Below are 19,578 nucleotides of genomic sequence, written 5' to 3'. Positions count from 1 at the left end.
CCCCTTCTCTTTTTTTCATTCCCCATTCTGGATCCTCTCTCATCCCTTCCCTTCTCTTCACCTGCCCTCTTCTTTGGCTGTCCATCGATTTTTGATGACGACTGAGGCCTGGGCAGGGTTGTATGGAAGACCTGCAGTTGCCCAAGCTGCAAGTCTCCCCTCTCCACACCACCGATGTTCCCAAGGGAAGGGCATTAGGACCCATACAGCTTGGCACCGGTGTCGTTGCAGAGCAACGTGTGGTTAAGTGCCTTGCTCAAGTACACAACACGTTGTCTCAGCTAAGGCTTGAACTAGCAACCTTCAGATCACTAGACTGATACCTTGACCACTTGGCCACGTGTTCACCTGGTTTATATTAAACCAGGGCATATTCACCTGGGCATATTAAAGTGTTCACCATCACTGCTCTCTAGTTCTCCTTCTCCTTCCTTGGTCCACTGTTGTTTCCTATCAAATTCTGTCTTCTTCAGCCTTTTAGCTTTTCCACCTATCACCTCCCAGCATCTCATTGCCTGCACCTCTCCAACCCAGTCACCTTCCCACTCACCTGGTCTCACTTATCTCCTGGGTGCTTGTATTCCTTCCCTTCCCCCATCTTCTTCTTCTGTTTTTTTCACCCTCCCCTATCCGGTCCCGATGAAGGGTTTCAGCTCAAAATACTATTTATTTACCTCCATAGATGCTGCCTTACTTGCTGAGTTCCTCCAGCACTTTGTGTTTTGTTCAATGTTTCCAGCATCTGTGGAATCTCTTGTGTTTATGTGAGCCACTAATGTGACCAGATTGCTATGATGATTGGCTCGGGCAATCTGGAGTTAAACAAAGCTGATGTAGCTAAATCCATATTAGCAAAAATGTTTTAGAAAGTCTAGAATTAGCTATCATTCAATGTTCACTCATGCTTCATTACTATGAAATCGGCACTGATTAGAAGCCGCTGGTGAATGTTGTGCACAGAATTGGATGCACGCCACAAAGCTGTTGTTTTTGTTTGAATTTCACATCTTTATCAAAGTCGTTGGATGCCAATTTTAATAAGAAGTGCAAATGAAAGAATAAATAGAGATAGGGAAGAGTGAAGCTGTGCAGATGTACTCACACTAAACTGGGCTTTGACTTTCCCTTTATCACTTTCTTCAGTATATAATGAAAATGACCTTCACTGTGCCATAGCACCAAGGACAATGCAACCATGTGGTGTCTCTAAAGATCAGCTAGAGGGCTGTAGCAAATCTTTCTGAAATTTGGCAGCCTTCAAAGATACATTCCCACTCTACATCTGCCATGATGTGGCATGCAGACTGATTCTAACCAATGGCTCCACCATGGGTTCAATCTAATGTGGACAGGAATTACCATTTCAACATTTTTGTTTCCATGCAATTGCACCACACAACGTAGCCAGCCATGGGATAACTGATCCTAGGGACAAATGGAAATCAATTCAATATTGAAGGCTTCTGCTCCAGAATCAAGGTCTCCTAACATCAGGCATTGAGCTTACCCACATATTCTGAGATCTAGATCTATGCCATCACCTGTTCATTGAAGTTTACCATAGAGTCTTTCTCCAGGCATTTGCAAAATTCCCTATCAAATTGCTGCTGCTGTACAACACTGCCTCACCAAGATAACTGCCCATGATGACCGCGTTGAAAAGATGAACCATTTGAAATAACTTGTGTGTCATCCCTCAGTGGAGGCATCACTGTCAGTGCAGCAACGCGGCCTTTGTCCATCTGTGATCAAGGACGTTTAAAGTTCTCAATGATTCCCACCTTGTATATGCTTCAGAGAACCTAGACTTTCTACAATGAGCTACCAGTGTTGCTGTCTCTGCAAAGACCTGCTGAGTTCCTCCAGGGCATTGTGAGTGTTCCTCAACACCGACTGGTAGGGATAGCAAACCTACACCAACTCTGCTCCCAGGTCCATGTCCCTTGGAAATGGGAATCTTTTTTTTGATTGTTACGGTTTTGCAAATTTTCCCCTCCGGGAATCTAACATATTCCAGAGATTTAACTGGATAGTGTAACTTGAGTAAGTTTCCAGGAAAAGCTAAGGATCAACAATAGCTTCCCCACTCCCATCAGGTTCATCAGCTGATCCAAAAGAACTAACTTTACCTCGGACAGTATTTCTTTTCTCCCTGTCCTTGCACTAACACCATTAAGTTTAGTTTAGTTTAGTTTAGTTTGTTATGTAAGTTATGCCATGTATAATACATGTCTAAGTTATATTAAGTTGTGGGGAGTCAAGGTATCTTACCAGATAGAGTAACACAATTATTGTGTCAGGGTCAATTCCTACCCACTATCTGTAAGGATGTTTGTACATTCTCCCCATGGCCACGTGGGTTTCCTCTAGGTGCTCCAGTTTCCTCACACACTCAAAAGAAGTTGTATGGTTTGGTAGGTTAATTGGTTACATTGATGTAATTGGGTGGCCTGGGCTTTTTGGGATAGATGAGTGCTGGATCTTGAAATAAGATTTAATAAAGTTAAATCTATAACTTATGTTTGCAATGAACTATGCCGATGCTACAAAAAAAATATTTTCATTGCATTTATACCCTGGACATACCTTATATGCCTTTGACAATGAAATTGAACTTGCACTGTACTTCAGCAATCCAAAGTTGCTTATGTTTGATTCCCTTCCCATCCATATTAAGTAAACATGCTGTTTAAAATGGGGGGAAACCTTAAATGCAAGATATTGTTGCAATATTTTGATGCAGAGGCAAGAATGCTCCAACTCAGCTGAATTTGGGAAGCTTCCAGTACCATGATAGATCAGCACACTCTTAATTCCTTTAAGAGGGTATTGGTTCACACCCTAACCAACTGATAACATTCAGGATTTGTATCGCATATACTTTAAATTGTAAATAATTGCCAAGTGGGTGCCTCACACAGAAACCACAAATGCAGTTAAAATTAAAGGCTGGAACACAATCAACAGGATATGCAAAAGTTTATTTAATATGATCATTGCAGTTTATTGCAGAGGCACAGAAAAGCTGGTAGCTTAAAAAGTAGTTAGAATGAAATATGTAAGAGGGAATTAATGTTCCTTAAAGCTCCAGACAATGGCTAGACTGGTTTTAGGCTTTGAGGGTAGTCTCTATGAGAAGTGCTCGTGAGTGCTGTTGAGTGGAATTTTTCATCCATCATTAAGGACCTTCCAAGACACACCTTCCTCCCATTACTGCCATCAGAAAGGAGGAACAGGAGCCTGAAGACACACACTTGATGTCTTATAACTTCTCCCTCTCCCCCATCAGATTTCTGAACATTTAATGAAGCCATGAGCACTAGCTCACTAATTTTACTCTTAATGCACTACTTAATTTTTATATATTTTTTTGATCCAAGATGGCGGCGCGACGCAGCTTGCAGCGGCCACTCCGGAACCGATTATCTGTTATTTGTGAAGTGGGGTGCCGTGCGCAATCATAATCGATTGCAAACCGACGTGGAAGCACAGAGAAACATCGGGAAATTCCAGGAAGACCTTCTTCGTTGCTGCTGCTGCTGTGAAGTCCGGGACTTTGCAGGGAAGAACAGGCCCCCAGTCCTCGGGGTCGCGTTGCCGATGGCCATTGGCGGGGCCGTCTTAATATGCTCGGCAGAGGATGGTGCTCGGAGAAGCTGTGCTGGAGGGGATGGTTGTCGGCTCGGAGGTTCGACGGACTCAGGTCACTTTCGGTGTGTGCTGCGTCTGCGAGGCTGGGTCGGCCGGCACCATGGAAGTCCATAGTGGGGATATTCCATTCTGTTACCAGCATGGGATGGTGAGTCTGTCAGGACCCTGGGGACTTGTGGAAACTGTAATGATTTCTTTTGAACTTACAGTCCTTTAACATCTTGGACTACTTTTACTGTGCCCATGGTCTTTTTTTTAATCAATTATGCTATTGTTTGCACTGTTGTAACTATATGTTGTAACTATGTGGTTTTGTGCAGGTCTTGTAGCTTTAGTTTTTGGTCTTGTTTGTCTGGTGGATTTGGAGCTCCTTTCCGGGGAACGCGCTGGACGGTAGCGTGATATTAATACGTAGCAGCCTCTCCGGACTCTGGATTGGGGATTGCCAAACGTTATGTGGATTTTCTAGTGTAGCCTGTTTTGTCATATGCTGTTGTGATATCATTCTGGGGGAACGTTGTCTCATTTTTTAACTGCATTGTATTTGTGGTTTCTAAATGACAATAAACTGAATCTGTTATATTTTGTTTTGTAATCTATTATATATTGTATATATTGTGCTGAACTGCGGCTACAAAACAACAAGTTTCATGACTTGTGTCAGTGATAATAAACTGGTTCTGGTTTCTATGCACGAGTTCTATCCGTGCTGAGGGACACACTGAATCTCGGCACAGTGACTGCAAAGGTTCTATGGGGAAGCTCCACGTTTTAGGGTTCTGCTGCCTCTGGACAACAAGAGCCCAGGTCCTGTGTAAAGGTCTTTCCTTCCTGGATGCTTTGTTAAAAAGTGCAACATTGGCACATTGTAAGTGATTGTATTCAACTAATGATGCAATGAATCACTACCACTTCCACCAATCATCTCCTTCCACTACAATGAGATGTAATACTTCACCATTTAATTCTTCCTCTCTCACCATCCGGAGAGCAAACAGTCCTTCTGCATGAAACAATAATGCACTTGCACTTCACCCTGTCTAACTACCTGCATTCAGTGCTCCTGGCGTTGTATCCTCTCGTAGAAGCTGACTGCAGATTGGGTGACTCCCACTCTGATTTGGCCTTGCAATGATGCCCCAGTTTCAAGAATAGTACCATGGCTTCCTTCTGGGTACACAAAAGCCCAGAAGACATCACTTAACTCAATTATTTCAAACAACTAAATTTTGTTCTGGAACTGACAAAAGTCAGAAGTGTAGGTTTGGGGCAGTTCTGATGTAGGATATCAACCCAAAATATCAGTCATTAGTTTTCCCTCTTAGATGCTACGCGACCCACTGTGTTCCTCCAGCAGCCTGTTCTTCGCTAAATTCTGTGCTTTCTGTAGATGTTGCTGAATATTTCAGTTTCAATAATTCCTTTCTTTCTTTCTTTCCTCTGTCTCTATTTGGCTATAATTGTCAGCTTTGGCCTCCGCTGTCTCACAGCCATTCCCTCTGTTATCTCCATTTCTTCACCTCTCTGCAACTTCAAACACTGGTCCATGGCCTTCTCTTGTGCCAAGATGAGGCCACTCTCAGGTTGGAGGAGCAATGTTGTGTATTCTGTCTGGGTAGCCTCCAATCTGAAGGCATGAATATCGATTTCTCCTACTGGTAATTTTTATTACCTCTCCCTCCCTCTTCTATTCACCACTCAAGCCTCTTACCTCTTCTCATATGCCTATCACCTTGCCCTGGGTCCACTCCTCCTTCCCTTTCTCCTATGGTCCACTTTCCTCTCCTATCAGATTCCTTCTTCTCCAGCCCTTGACCTTTCCTACTCACCTGGCTTCAACCTATCACCTTCCAGCCAGCCTTCTTCCCCTCCCCCCACTTTTTTATTTAGTGCCCTCCCCCTTCCTTTCCAGTCCTGAAGAACTGTCCTTGCCTGAAAAGTCAACTGTTTATTCCTCTCCATAGATGCTGCCTGACCTGCTGAATTCCTTGGGCATTTTGCGTATATTGCAGATAGCGTAGTATATGCTGCATATTATTACACTCCACCAAATCTTCTATCCTGTGTCTCAGTTGATAGAAAGGTGCAAAAGCACTAAAATCATTCTATGAGAGACCAATAGCATTAAACAACTTGACAAAAATTCTCCATGCTACTTTATCAAAACTCTTCCCATGTTGAAAACAAATAGTCTGTTACCTCCCTTTAAACAGCAACAGGACCAAACATGTTTGAAACTGCATGCTGGTGTTCTGTTGTGTATTTAATACTGTGCTGCTGTGTTGTTTATCAGCTGGAATGGCCTATCATGGTTTCTGCTTTCACAATTTGAGGTGAAATGCCAAGAAGTTCGTTAAGTCACAGCTGCTTATTTGACTCCAGCTGTCCTATTTTAACCCCACTTTCTTCATCTTCGGTCGATCAGTATAGAGGGGGACAGGGAGGGAGGAGGATGTCCTAGTTAACCTGCTCCTGGGGCTGGCTAAAACAGCCAGTTGGGTCCTGGAGACAGGCCGCAGGATGTTCCATCATGGCTGACTGCCTAGCAATGTTAAGGGGGGGGGGTGTCCATGCCCATGTGGCTATGGGTAAAGAACACAAGGCATCTATGGGTAATTTAGAGGTGTTTTGAGACTGTTGGACAACACAGGAGATAAATACCATCCTCGATGAAGATGAGAGTGTGTTAATTTAGTTTGTGTTTGTCAGGATTTGTCTGTTGTTTTACTTGTAACGTGATTGCATAACAGTACGATGGTGGTTTGAATTTATGATGTATATTTGCAAAGAAGTAAAGACTCCAATGTATTGATTGACTTCTTTCTTCCTTTCATCCCTTTTATTGTTTGCTTGGAAGGGTAATGGTGGGAGGAAGATAGGCCCCAATCTCTGACAGAAGAAGCTTGAGTTATACCCGTGAAGAAAAATTCAAAGTCAATATTGGAAAGAAGACAGTAGTCAATAGAGGCAAGAAGGAACAAAGAAAATCTATATACTGTTGAGCTAAATGTCAGGTTTCTTCAGTACAGTATTTACTAGAACATTTACCAAACAGTGGTAAGGATGTGGCCTACAAATTACGATGGGATTTAAAAGTACATGCCGAAAGGGCAATGTTACAATAGTCATGGAGGACTTCATTACGCGGGCAGATTGGGAAGATCAAGTTGGTGCTGAATTACAGGAGCTGGAATTTCTAGAGTGCCTGTGAGATGGCTTTTTAGAGCAGCTTGTAGTCGAGCCCACCAGATGATCAGCTATTCTCGTTTGGGTGCTGTGCAGTGAACCAGAAGGGATTGAAAAGCTTAAGGTAAAAACACCCCAAGGGGAACTGCTGATAGTATGATTAATTCACCCTGAAACTTGAGAAGAAGAAGCTAAAATTAGATGTATCAGCATTACAATGGAGTAAAGGGAATTACAGAGGCATAGGACAGGAATTGGACAGAACTGATTGGAAAGGAACACTGGCAGAGATGGTGGCAGAGCAGCAATAGCTGGAATTTCTGGAACCAATTTGAACTCACAAGATATATATATCCAAAAGAATAAGATGAAGTATTCTAAAGGAAAGACGACACAAACATGGCTGACAAGCGAAGTCAAAGCTAACACAGAAGCCAAAGAGAGGGCATATAACAGAGCAAAGATTAGTAGGAAGGTAGAGGATTGGGAAGCTTTTAAAAACCAACAGAAGGGAACTAAAAGAAGGCCTGAAGTGTGTGAAGTTACCATAACTAGAGAGAAGGCTCTTGAGAAACTGAAAGGTCTGAAGGTAGTTAAGTCACCTAGACCAGATGGTGTACACCCCAGGGTTTTGAAAGAGGCGGCCAAAGAGATCATGGAGGTATTAATAATGATCTTTCAAGAATTACTAGATTCTGGAATGGTTCCTGAACACTGGAAAATTGTGTGTGTCACTCACTCCACTCTTCAGGAAGGGAGAGAGGCAGAAGAAAAGACACTATAAACCAGTTAGTCTGTCCTCAGTGGTTGGGAAGATGGTGGAGTCAATTGTTAATGATGAGGTTTCAAGTACTTGGAGGCACATGATAAAACAGGCAGTAGTCAGCAACGTTTTCTCAAGGGAAAATCTTGCCTGACAAATCTGTTGGAATTCTTCAAAAAAGTAATAAGCAAGATAGACAAAGGAGAAATGATTGATGTTGTGTACTTGGATTTTCAGAAGCCTTTGACAAGGTGCCACACACAAGGCTTCTTAATAAGCTATGAGACTATGGTATTCCAAGAAAGATTCTAGCATGGATAAAAGAGTGGCTGATTGCTAGGAGACAAAGAGTGGGAATAACGGGAACCTTTTTTGACTGGCTGCCAGTGACTAGTGGTGCTCCAAACGGATTTGTATTAGGACCAATTCTTTTTATGTTATATGTTAATGATTTGGATGATGGAATTGATGACTCCATTGCAAAGTTACCAAACGATATGAAGATAGGTGGAGGGACAGGTTGTTTTGAGGAAATAGGCTACAGAAGGACTTTGGCAGATTAGGAGAAAGGGCAAAGAAGTGTTGGGAAGTTTATAGCCATGCACTTTGATAGAAGAAATGAAAAGATTGACTATTTTCTAAATGGAGAGAAAATACTAAAAAACTGGGATGCAAACAGACTTGAGAGTCCTTGTGTAGGATTCCATGAAGGTTAATTTGCAGGTAGAGTCAATGGTGAGGAAGGCAAATGCAATGTTAGCATTCATTTCAAGAGGACTAGAAAGCAAGAGTGTAATGTTATATCTTTATAAGGCACGGTGAGGCCTCACTTGGTGTATTGTGAGCAGGTTTGGGTGCCTTTTCTTAGAAAAGGATGTTTGGAAACTGGAGAGGATTCAAAGGAGCTTCACAAAAGTAATTCCAGGATTGAATGGCTTGTCATATGAAGAGCATTTGATGGCTCTGGGCCTGTATTCACTAGAATTCAGAAGAATGAAGGGGGACCTCATTGAAACCTATTGAACGGTGAAAGACCTAGTTAAAGTGGATGTGGAGAAGGTGGTTTTGATGGTAGAAGAGTCTAAGACCAGAGGACACAGCCTCAGAATAGGGTGGGGGGGCATCCTTTTAGAACAGAGATGAGGAGGAATTTCTTTAGCTGGAGGATGTTGAATCTGTGGAATCCTTTGCCACAGGCAGCTGTGGAGGTCAAGTCTTCATGTATATTTTTAGACAGAGGTTGATAGATTCTTGATTGATCTGGGCATCAAGGGATACAGGGAGAAGGCAGGAGATTTGGGCTGAGAGAAAAATTAGATCAGCCATGATGAAATGGCGGAGCATACTTGATGGGCCAAATGGCCTAATTCTGCTTCTATATCTTATGGTCTTATAACTAGAGTAAGCCGAGGATAATGACATGATACTGACTCACTGACCACTTTATTAGGTACACCTGTATACTGGCTCATTAATGCAAAGAGTTCAATAGTTCCAATTAATATCAGAGAACGTATACAATATATAATCTGAAGTTATTGTTCTTTACAGAGATATATTTAATCAGCCGATCATGTGACAGCAATCAATGCATAAAAGTATGCAGACATGTTTAAGAGGTTCAGTTGTTGTTCAGCCCAAACATCAGAATGGGGAAGAAATGTGATCTAAAGGACTTTGTAGTATGATCATTGATGGCAGATGGCATGATTTGAGTATCTCAGAAACTACTGATCTCCTGAGATTTTCACACACAGCAGTCTCTTGAGTTTATAGGAAATGGTGCAAAAATCAAAAAAAAAATCCAGTGAGTGGCAGTCCAGTGGGCAAAATCGCCTTGTTACTGCGAGAGGTCAGAGGAGAATGGGCAGACTGGTTTAGGCTGATAGGAAGGCGACAGTAACTCGAATAACTGTAGATTATAACATTACAGCAGAAGAGCATCTCAACGCACAACACAGTGAACCTTGAAGTGGATGGGCTACAGCAGCAGAAACCACAAATAACACTCAGTGTCCTCTTTATAAAGTACAGGAGGTACATAATAAAATGGCCACTGTGTGAAAATAATTGTCCGTAAAATTCATCTGCAGTATTGTAGTATATCAAGATGTTCAAGTTTATTGCCATCTGACTGTACATACATATATCACATATAGAACGTAATACACACACACACACACACACACCATAGAAAACAAAATATTACCACAAATAGGTTAACAAAGTGCATGTGAAGTGCGCAGCCCAGGTAAACAGTAAACAATAAACAATTTGTTGCTAAGACCTTAGAGGTGGTAGGGTATTCATTAGTCTCACAGCCTCTGGGAAAGACGTTTCAAATGTACATTTATCGTCAGAGAAATGTATACAATATACATCCTGAAATGCTTTTCTTCGCAACCATCCACAAAAAACAGAGGAGTGTCCCCGCAGAATGAATGACAGTTAGAACACCAAATATCCCCCAGCTTCTCTCCCTCCTGCACGTAAGCGGCAGCAAGCAACGATCCCCCCTTCCCCACAGTGGCAAAAAAAAGCATCGGAACTCGCCACTGAGCACTCAAGCATGAGCAAGCAACAGTCTGGCAGTCCAAGTCCTGAAGCTCCTGTATCTTCTTCCTGATGGTGTGGGTCAAAGAGATTGTTGGATGGGTGGTAGGGATTCTTAACAATGTTTCGGACACTTCTGGTAAATGTCCCAGATAGAGAAAGGGAGACCCTGGTTATCCTCTTGGCAGATTTTACTATCTACTGTAGGGTCTTGTAGTTCGAGGGCTTGCAGCCTCTACACCACAAAATGATGCAACCAGACAGGACACTCTCGACTGAGTTCCTGCAGAAGGTTGTTCGAGTGGAGGTGGGGAGACTTGCACTCCTCAACCTTCTCAGAAAGTGTAGATGCTGCTGTGCCTTCTTGACTAATAAGGAGGTGTGGTGGGTCCTAGTTAGATCGTCCATTATATGCACACTAAAGTAATTCGTGCTCTTGACTCTCTCCATGGCAGAGCCAGTGGACAGTGGTTAATGTGGGCTTACGAAAGGTCCGCGATCATCTCTTTTGTCTTGTCCACATTGAGAAACAATAATTACAAAATATACTGGACAATTGGACAATAGTTATTGACCAGTAAGTTCAACCCCATTTTTTAATGCTTCAAAATTCTTTTGCGTGAAATCAACAAGTTACAATCTGGCGACAACATGAGAAGAACTCAGGATACTATCTATCCACTTGGTGCTAGCAACCAGAGATGAACTTTGAGGCGTATTTGTATTAATTCAGTCTTAGTCATTTAAAGATATGATTGCTGAAAGATTTACCTGCTCACTCTATTGAAGTATCACTATATTTGGCTACATTAAGTACTTTGAAAGCTGAGAGACTCTTCAGTTCCTGAAGAGCCATGATCTACAAATGGTTTGAGTAGTCTAAGAATGAAAGTGTAGAAGAGGCTTCTGATGAATTCTCTGAAAAGAATTTTGTGGTCTGCACCTGATGACTATACTCTCAAGCTGTGAATGTGGCAATAAGCTGAAGTGGGTCTATGTATGTTTGAATAATCTGCCTGGATACATATGGAAATACCTTAGTGGCCTGCTTGAGTGGTTGTACTGAAGGATTCATATCAAAATGAGTGGCCGTTAATACTGTTTGCTCTTCATTACCACTAATTTCTGATGTGGTATAATAGAAGCAGGGCCCACAGAATTAAGCACATGTTTTAATTCTTCGACCACTTGCAACACCCATTAAACTCAGCATTTCATACACTCACAGATTACAGAGGAAACTACAATCACACAATGACAGAGAGAGATGACAGTTTCAATCGGAGAGTGTTTTTTGGTTGTTAGCAGTCTGGTACCAAGAGTATTTCATGTTTCAGAACCTTTCATTCTCATAATTTGATGATAAGAACATCAAAGTATTGCAATATATTTGCATTGCCGCAGAGTCTGTAATATAACACCTGCTGCACTTCTTATTTTACCACAATTAACATTCTGAGTCATAAAGGCACTTAAAGGATAAAGAAGATAACGCTGCTTATTAAGTGAAGTTTAAAACCAGTTGGGCTGAATAACCATTCTCCATTTGGAAGTCTGGTTCATTGCCAAGCTTGGCAAAATGTTTGCAGATGTTTTGGCTCCAATCGAGAAACCATCATCAGTGCGCAGTTGAAACGTCTGCAAACACTTTGCCAAGCTTGGTGAAAAACCAAACTTCCAAAGAGCCAACTCGAGCTACCAATATTCTTCAATATTTCAAACCATTCTTCATGTTGTTGACTCTTATAAAATACATTTTTGTGAGATGTGGACAGTGCAGGCAAGGCAGTCATTTATTTCCCACACCGAATTGTCCTTGGGTGGCGGAGTGAAGATTCTTCCCTAATAAAGGAGGTGTATAGCACTCTTTCCCACTGCTAGCCTGCAGGTCACTTGGGCATGGCATATCACCTGCTTAGCCCCCCGAAACAGGGTCACATGAAGCCACGGGGGCAGGTGGTGGGTGGCCGCTCGATCAGCTGGGTTATATCACAAATACTGGTTATGCGATATTGGACACCAGGCAGACAATCTCTGAAGAGTATTGATAATGGCTGGTGTCACTCATCTTGTTAAGGCACTGCCCAGAAGAAGGCAATGGCAAACTACTTCTGTAGAAAAATTTCCCAAAAACAGTTATGGTCATGGTGTTCTTGGCAAGTAAGACGGCACATAAAGACAATGATGTGTTACCCTGCAAAGGTAATGGGCTGCATTCTTGAATGACCTCTGCTGTATTGAAAAAGTCAACTCCAACACTGTTCAGCAAAGAGTTCCAGGATTTAGATGCAGAATCAACACATTTCAAAATTCAAAGTAAATTTATTATCAAAGTAAATGTCACCATATACTAACTTGAGATTAATTTTCTTGCAGGCATTCACAGCAGAGCAAAGAAGTATAACAGAATCGATGAAAAATTACACACAAAAGCAACCAATGTGCAAAAGATAAACTGTACGATTTAAAGATACATAAATAAATAATGAGATCATGAGTGAAAGAGTCCTTGAAAGTGAGTCAACAGGTTGTGGATTGAGTTTGGAGTTGAGGTGAGTGAAGTTATCCACGCTGGTTCAAGAGCCTGATTGTTGAAGGGTAATAACTGTTCCTGAACCTGGTGGTGTGGGACCCTGGGCCTCCTGCCCAATGTGCATGGCTTGGACAGTGGGTGTCCTTGATGATGAATGCTGCTTTCATGTGGTAACACTCCTTTAGATGTGTGCAGTGGTGGGGAGGGCTATTCCTGCGATGGACTGGGCTGTATCCATTACATTTTATAGACCTTATCATTCTTGGGTGTTAGTGTTTCTGTGACTGCTGCCACTTTACAATGAGTCAGCAATGCCACAGACAACTGAGTTGGACTTTTGTTCGAAGAATTAGAAGTTACTCATTCGATTGCAACAAAAACTGTGGGGGAAGTACAGTGGTGTAGCTGGTAGAACTGCTGCCTTGGAGCTCCTTTGAGGACGTCTGGAACACGATTCCCCGTGACTGCATGGGATTCCCACCTCCTGCTCTGGCTTCCTCCCTCATCCAAAAGATGTGTGGGTTGGTAGTTTAATTGGCCACTATAAACTACCTCTGGTGTTGGTGAGTGGCAGGATCCAGGAGGAGTTGACAGGAACACCCTCTCCTCATGACTACTGCCAGGGAGGAGATGCAGGAGCCTGAAGACCCACCCCTCCACCTCACCAGTTTATCTTCCATCCACTGTTAGATTTCTGAATGGGCCATGAGTCTCAAGAGCACAATCTTGCTATGCCTCTTTTGCACTATTTCTGTGTAAATTATAGTAATTTTTATGTCTTCCACTACACAGTTGCCATAAAGCGATAATTTTAATGATGAAAATCAGTGATGATAAATCTGATTCTGCATTGATAGCAAGAAGAGGGTTGTGCAGTGTCAATGGGTGACTGATGGTTAGCACAGACTAAATAGTCCCAAGGGCCTGTTTCCAGGCTGCATGTCTCGAAATGCACTGTGATGCTAAATGGAAATACGTTGAATACTGTATATTTAATAGGCTGAATGGCTTCGTTCTGTTTTGTAAATTTTTAGGCTTCTCAAGGGTGCAATATTAGGATAATTAGGCTTGAATGAAACAATTGCATTTACAAAGGACTCAGTGGTCATACTACTGGAACCCGGTGTGGTTTTCTGCTGCTGTAGCCCATCCACCTCAAACTTTGGTATGTTGTCAGTTCAGGGATACTCTTCTGCACACCACAGATGAAACGTGTGGTTATTTGAGTTACTGTTGCCTTCCTGTCAGCTTGAATCAGTCTTGCCATTCTCCTCTGACCTCACTCACTAACAAGGCATTTTCACCCGCAGAATTGTTGTTCACTGGATTTTTTTTATTTGTGCACCCTTCTCTAAACTCCACAGACTGTTGTGCCTGAAAATCACACGTCATCAGTCGCTGAGATACTCAAGCTACCCTGTCTGGCACCAACAATCATTCCATGGTTCAAGTTACTTAGATCATGATTTTTCCCCATTCTGATGTTTGGTGTGAACTACAACTGAACTTCTTGACCATGTCTGCATGCTTTTATGCAGTGAGTTGCTGCCACATGAGTGGCTGATTAGATATTTGCATTAACAAGGTGGTATGGGGGTACCTAATAAAGCAGCCAGCACAGTTTTTCTGCCTACATCCCTGCTTGTTGTGTTGATTGCTGAGAGGTTCTGAAATTCCAATACCACAGCACAGTGACAGTGCTTAGTGTCAGCTCTTAACTGTGTTAGCAGATTATTACAAAAGACTTGGGAGGATGGGAACTCCCTACCAGATATCCCCATAGCTAAACTCAGCTGTAATTTCTCAACTTTTCCCCTTTTCCCAAAGGTTTCACAAATGAGCCCACAGCCCACTAATGACAGAAGAGACATTTCAAGCTTTGTGATTTCATTATGTGTACCACAGTCTTGGAATTTCCAGGTGAATCCTGATCCTTGTTCCCGTTAATGCAAGCAATTAAAGTTGCTGAACCGAGCAGCAACTACGGATTTCCCAAGGACCGTGCAATTCAAACAGGACAAACCAATAAACAGGGATACATAGACTGAGTTTCCAGTCCTTGAGGGTTGGCCACAAGTAACTGTGAACCTCCATGTGGCCTGCAGAGTAATTTATTAGCTTATACATCTGCTGGCTGAGCAGAAATATTTAAAAGTGTTTTAAAACTGAATACCTAGCACTATATTGCTTCTATTGCAAGAAACTGCATATTAAATGTGATTACATTCAGCCGTGTAAAACTGATTTGTCAGCAATATGACATTTCAGGGAAAATGTCACCTCATTAGTAGCACCATGTCTCAGCACATCACAGAAACCAGTCTCCCCTCTATGGACACGGCTGACACTTCTTGCTGCCTCAGTAACACAGCCAGCAGAATCAAAGATCCCCATCTACCATGAACATCTTCTCTTATCCCTAAGGACAGTTTTTACCCTGCCATTATAACTGAATGGTTCCCTACACTGCACTTTCTCTGTAGCCGTTACACTTTAATTCTGCGTTGTTATTGTTTTACCATTTTCTTCCTCAGTGCACAGTGTAATGATCTGATCTGTATGAACAGTATGCAAGACAAGCTTTTCACTGTATCTCAGTACATGTGACAGTAATTCAAATTCTCATTCCAAAATGACTGCATTCCTCGAATTCATTTCCAGATTGTATCACCAGAGAGGGATTAATTTCCAGAATGCCGGTCAGCAGAAGTTGCAGCTACAATCGCAAAAAGGGTGAGGTCATTGGATACAAGGCTTTTGGATGATATGCAAAGCTCACATAACAGATCTGGCAAATGCGTTATGAAATAAAACAGAAAGTGCTGGATGTACTCAGTAGGTCAGGCAGCATCTGTGGAGACAGGGACAGAATCAATATTGCAAGTTAAATCCCTTCATCATAATCTTTTATTTTGGAATTTCAGATCTCCAGTGACAGCAGCATTTTGCTTTCTCTTCGAAATGGAGGCAACCAGAATGGTAATAGAACAACCTTTCACCTTACTAGTTTATGTACAGCTCTTACTCGGAGTAACTGGAGAGAGGGAGGGATAAGGAAGTGAGGTAGATGAAAGAGAAAGTGTGTGTGTGTGTGTGTGAGAGAGAGAGAGAGAGGGAGAGAGTGCAAGGTGGGGATAGGAAAATCTGAGGTGTGAATTGCCCAATTTATTTACTTTTAAGTTTCTTTGGTTAAAATTTAAGGAACAATGTCATAATTAATTCTGATACCATCTGTAATGAGTCTGCATGTCCTTCCTGTGAGTCTGTGGGTTTCCTCTGGGTGCTCCAGTTTCCACCCACATTCCACATTGCCGTTGTAAACCATCCTATGATTGGTTAGGGTTGACTAGGTCGGTTGCTGGGTGGTACGGCTCATTGGACTGAAAGCACCTGTTCTGTGCTGTGTCACACGACTTTGTACGGAGCAAGCTGTGACTTACTAACTTGATTGATATCTTTGACAAGGTGATGAGAGTGATTGATGAAGATAGAGCTGTGGATATTGCCTACACAGACTTTAGTGATGTTTTGTAGAGGTCCCTCATGGGAGGCTAAGGTGCATGGGATCCATGGCGAATTGTCCATTTAGATTCTGAACTGGATTGCCCAAGGAAGACAGGCGGTGGTGGTCGAAGGGACTGATTCTAGCTGGAGGTCTGTGATTAGTGGTGTTCCATAGGGATCTGTACTGGAATCTCTGCTGCTTGTGATGTGTATAAATAAACAGGATGAAAATGTACGTGGGTGAGTTTATAAGTTTGTAGATGGCACAAAGATTGGTGATGTTGTGAATAGCATAGAAGACTGACAAAGAATACAGTGTGATATAGATCAGTTGCAAATATGAAGGAGGAATGGCAGATAAGAGTTTAACCCGGCCAATGTGAAGTGTAGGTCAAATCAAAAGCAACCCTTAACAGTTTTTATGAGCAGTGGGACCTCAGGGTCCAAGTTCTTAGCTCCCTGAACGTGTCTACACAGGTTGATAGGGTTGTTCAGAATGCATATGGCATGCTTGCCTTCATTAGACAAGGCACTGAGTTCAAAAGTCAGGAAGTTACGTTGGAGCTTTGTAAAACTCTCATCAGGCTGCATCTGGAATTGTGCGTACAGTTTTGGTCGCCCCATTATAGGATGGTTATGGAAACTTCATAGAGGCTGCAGAAGAGCTTTACCAGGGGGGCTGCCTGGATTAGAGAGCATGCACTATAACGAGAGGGTGGGCACAGCTGTGTTGCTTTCTGTGGAGGCGGAGGCTGAGGGGAGATGTGATCGAGGTCGATGAGATTACGAGAAGCATAGATAGAGTGGACAGTTAAAATGGGTTAAAATGTCACATGCCAGAGGTGAAGGGGGGTAATTTCAAAGGAGATATGAGGGGCAAGTATTTTACAGAGAGAATGGTGGGTGCCTGGGATGCATTCCCCGGGTGGTGGTAGAGGCAGATACATCTGGGATTTTGAAGCATCATTTGGATAAGCACATGAATGTGAGAAAAATGGAAGGATGTGTACATTGTGTAGGCAGAAGAGATGAATTTAGTCGGCCATTTGATGACTAATTTAAATGCTGCAGCACAGCATTGTGCTCTGAAGGGCTTGTTCCTGAGCTGTACCATTCTATGTTCTGTACTCTATCCGTCAGGAATAACTAACAGTGGAAAGTTTGCTTACTTAACCATGGCTGTCATTAACTGCAAGAAAGCCATGTGTTAAATTCTGGTCAGTCCACTGAGTGACAACAGCATGACCAAAGGCTAATCAGTAATAGCTGAAAACCCATTAATTTTGGACCCTCAATTACCAGTAGATACTTCCCAGAAAACAAGAAATAATGTCTTGAACACAGAGGTCAACAGAAATCATGTTGATTAATTGCAGGATTAATGTCAAGTGAGATGGTAGTAGTCAAGGAGAGTTTAAAGCTTTCTTAAAAATGAGATTAGCTCTGTTTGCCACTCATACGTCGAAACATACAATGAAATGCGGTGTTTATGTCAAATCTAATCAGTGAGGATGTGCTGGGGGCAGCCCGCTAATGATGCCATGTTTCTGACATCATCATAGCATGTCCATAACTCACCGATCCCTATAGCCCATATGTCTTTAGAATGTGGGAGGGAATTGGAGCAACCCCCCCACCCCCCCCGGAGGACCCCATGCAGTCACAGGAGGAACATATAAACTCCTTACTGTCAGTCGAACCCCGATCTTACGGATGGCTGCTGTAAACTGCAGCACTACTGTGCTGTTCGCTTATCTACGGCTCACATTATATTGGTCCACGGACCCCAGGCTTAATGGTATTGGTCCATGGCGTATAACCCCTTGCATTATATCAATGATACTACAGCAGCACTGGATGGCAGAACTGATGATTTTTCACTGGTGCAAATTCTAATGGGTTGCTAATTGCCCTTCCTTTGAGATTCTTTCTCCTTGTAAACAGGTTCTGGCTAGGAGTGTCAAGAAATCCTGCTCCTTCAGTTCAAGTATTTAAAGTTTGGAAAAGTGTGCTTGTTAGTGCTTGGTGTTCAGAATGAGCAGGAGAGTCGCTAAGAGAATCAGTGCACGAAGCCGTACCCTTAAAACAGAAAACAAGAAAAGAAAAAGATGGAGAGAGGCACCAAGAAAGCTACAACAAATATCCAACAGTTTAGGTTGATGTGGTAACTCATGAATGATATTCATTTAGAGTTAAGAACAAAATTTGGAAAAGGAAGTATCATTTCCATTGGTCTATAAATGGAAAGAATCACTTGTCAAAATAACAGGAGCATCTATTACCATTTTAACTCCTTAGTTTAATCCATGGTCAGTTTATTATTAGAAAACTATTTATATAATGTGGGCAGAATTACATGAGATTACAAGGCTAAAGAGGACCTGTTTTGCATTGCATTACAGTACAGCTGGCCAGCTTACGAGACTCTTTGAAACAGCAGATATTGACATCCTATTTGTGTTCTTTAACATCATACTCAGTGATGTCAGTTCATTTATAATTGAAGAAAAAGATACGGAACACTTCCAGAAGTGTTTTTCCAAACTTCCTCCTTCTGTGATCTTCACCTCATGGGTGGAGCACTCTGTATCCTCTGGGGCATTTTCAATTTCAACTGGAGCCAGCCGTCATAGTCCTCCATGGGCATCCGAATCACTTCGTCTCGCAAGAACTGTGAAGAAAATGGTCAGGATTTGATGGATGGGTTTCAGATTGAGCCCAGCAACAGAAAACAGAGACTGATGGAAATAGTCAACATGTTAGGCAGCATTCAGGGAAAAATTCAGCAGAGTCAACGCTTCTCCAATGATGGAAGGTCATTGATATGAAGTGTTAACTCTGTTTCTTGCTCTGCAGGTGCTATCTGACCTGAAGAGTATTTCTGACATTCTGATGTTTCAGGTTTCCAGTAGTATTTTGAGTCTGGAATGTTCTACATACACACAGAGGTACAGTAAACTCCCTCTGATGGTTGGTCTTAATGTAAATAATTATTCTGTGCACCAGTTTTTAATCACTAAGATCGGTATAGAATGTTTAATTTCATGAAACATTTAAGTATTGCATTAAAATAAAAATAGGTCATTGGTATTTTAACACGTCTTTGTACTTTTAATAAAATGTAGAAATTCTTCACTTTTGTTCATATTCATACTTGCATCTTTCAGTTCAATTTGATAGGAATAAAGGACCTAATCTGATTTGAGAGGACTGTAGCAATTAAAATAGAAAATGTTGGCATCGAGGGACAGAGAAACAGGGCGGCACAGTAACCTCGGGGTAGTGTAACCTAGTGTAACACAAGTACAGTGCCAGTGACCTGGGTTCAATTCCACCACTGTCTAGAAAGTACGTTCTCCCAGCGACCGCGTGGATTTCCTCTGGGTGC

At 42.2% G+C, this 19,578-nt stretch overlaps 1 protein-coding gene across 2 annotated transcripts in view; it reads right to left on the bottom strand.

Moving 5' to 3' along the window:
• Positions 1-12,308: 12,308 nt before the first annotated feature.
• Positions 12,309-19,578, bottom strand: part of LOC132404221 (coiled-coil domain-containing protein 60-like) — a 98,808-nt gene continuing 91,538 nt past the window's right edge. For both annotated transcript variants that reach the window (XM_059988310.1, XM_059988311.1), the window contains one exon: positions 12,309-18,861. In XM_059988310.1, coding sequence (XP_059844293.1) covers positions 18,754-18,861 — 108 coding nt within the window. In that variant the 3' untranslated portion in view covers positions 12,309-18,753. The remainder of the gene's footprint in view (positions 18,862-19,578) is intronic.

The sequence above is a fragment of the Hypanus sabinus genome, chromosome 13 (genome assembly GCF_030144855.1).
Source record: "Hypanus sabinus isolate sHypSab1 chromosome 13, sHypSab1.hap1, whole genome shotgun sequence".
Taxonomy (NCBI): Eukaryota; Metazoa; Chordata; class Chondrichthyes; order Myliobatiformes; family Dasyatidae; genus Hypanus; species Hypanus sabinus.
This window is presented reverse-complemented; position numbering and strand designations above follow the sequence as displayed.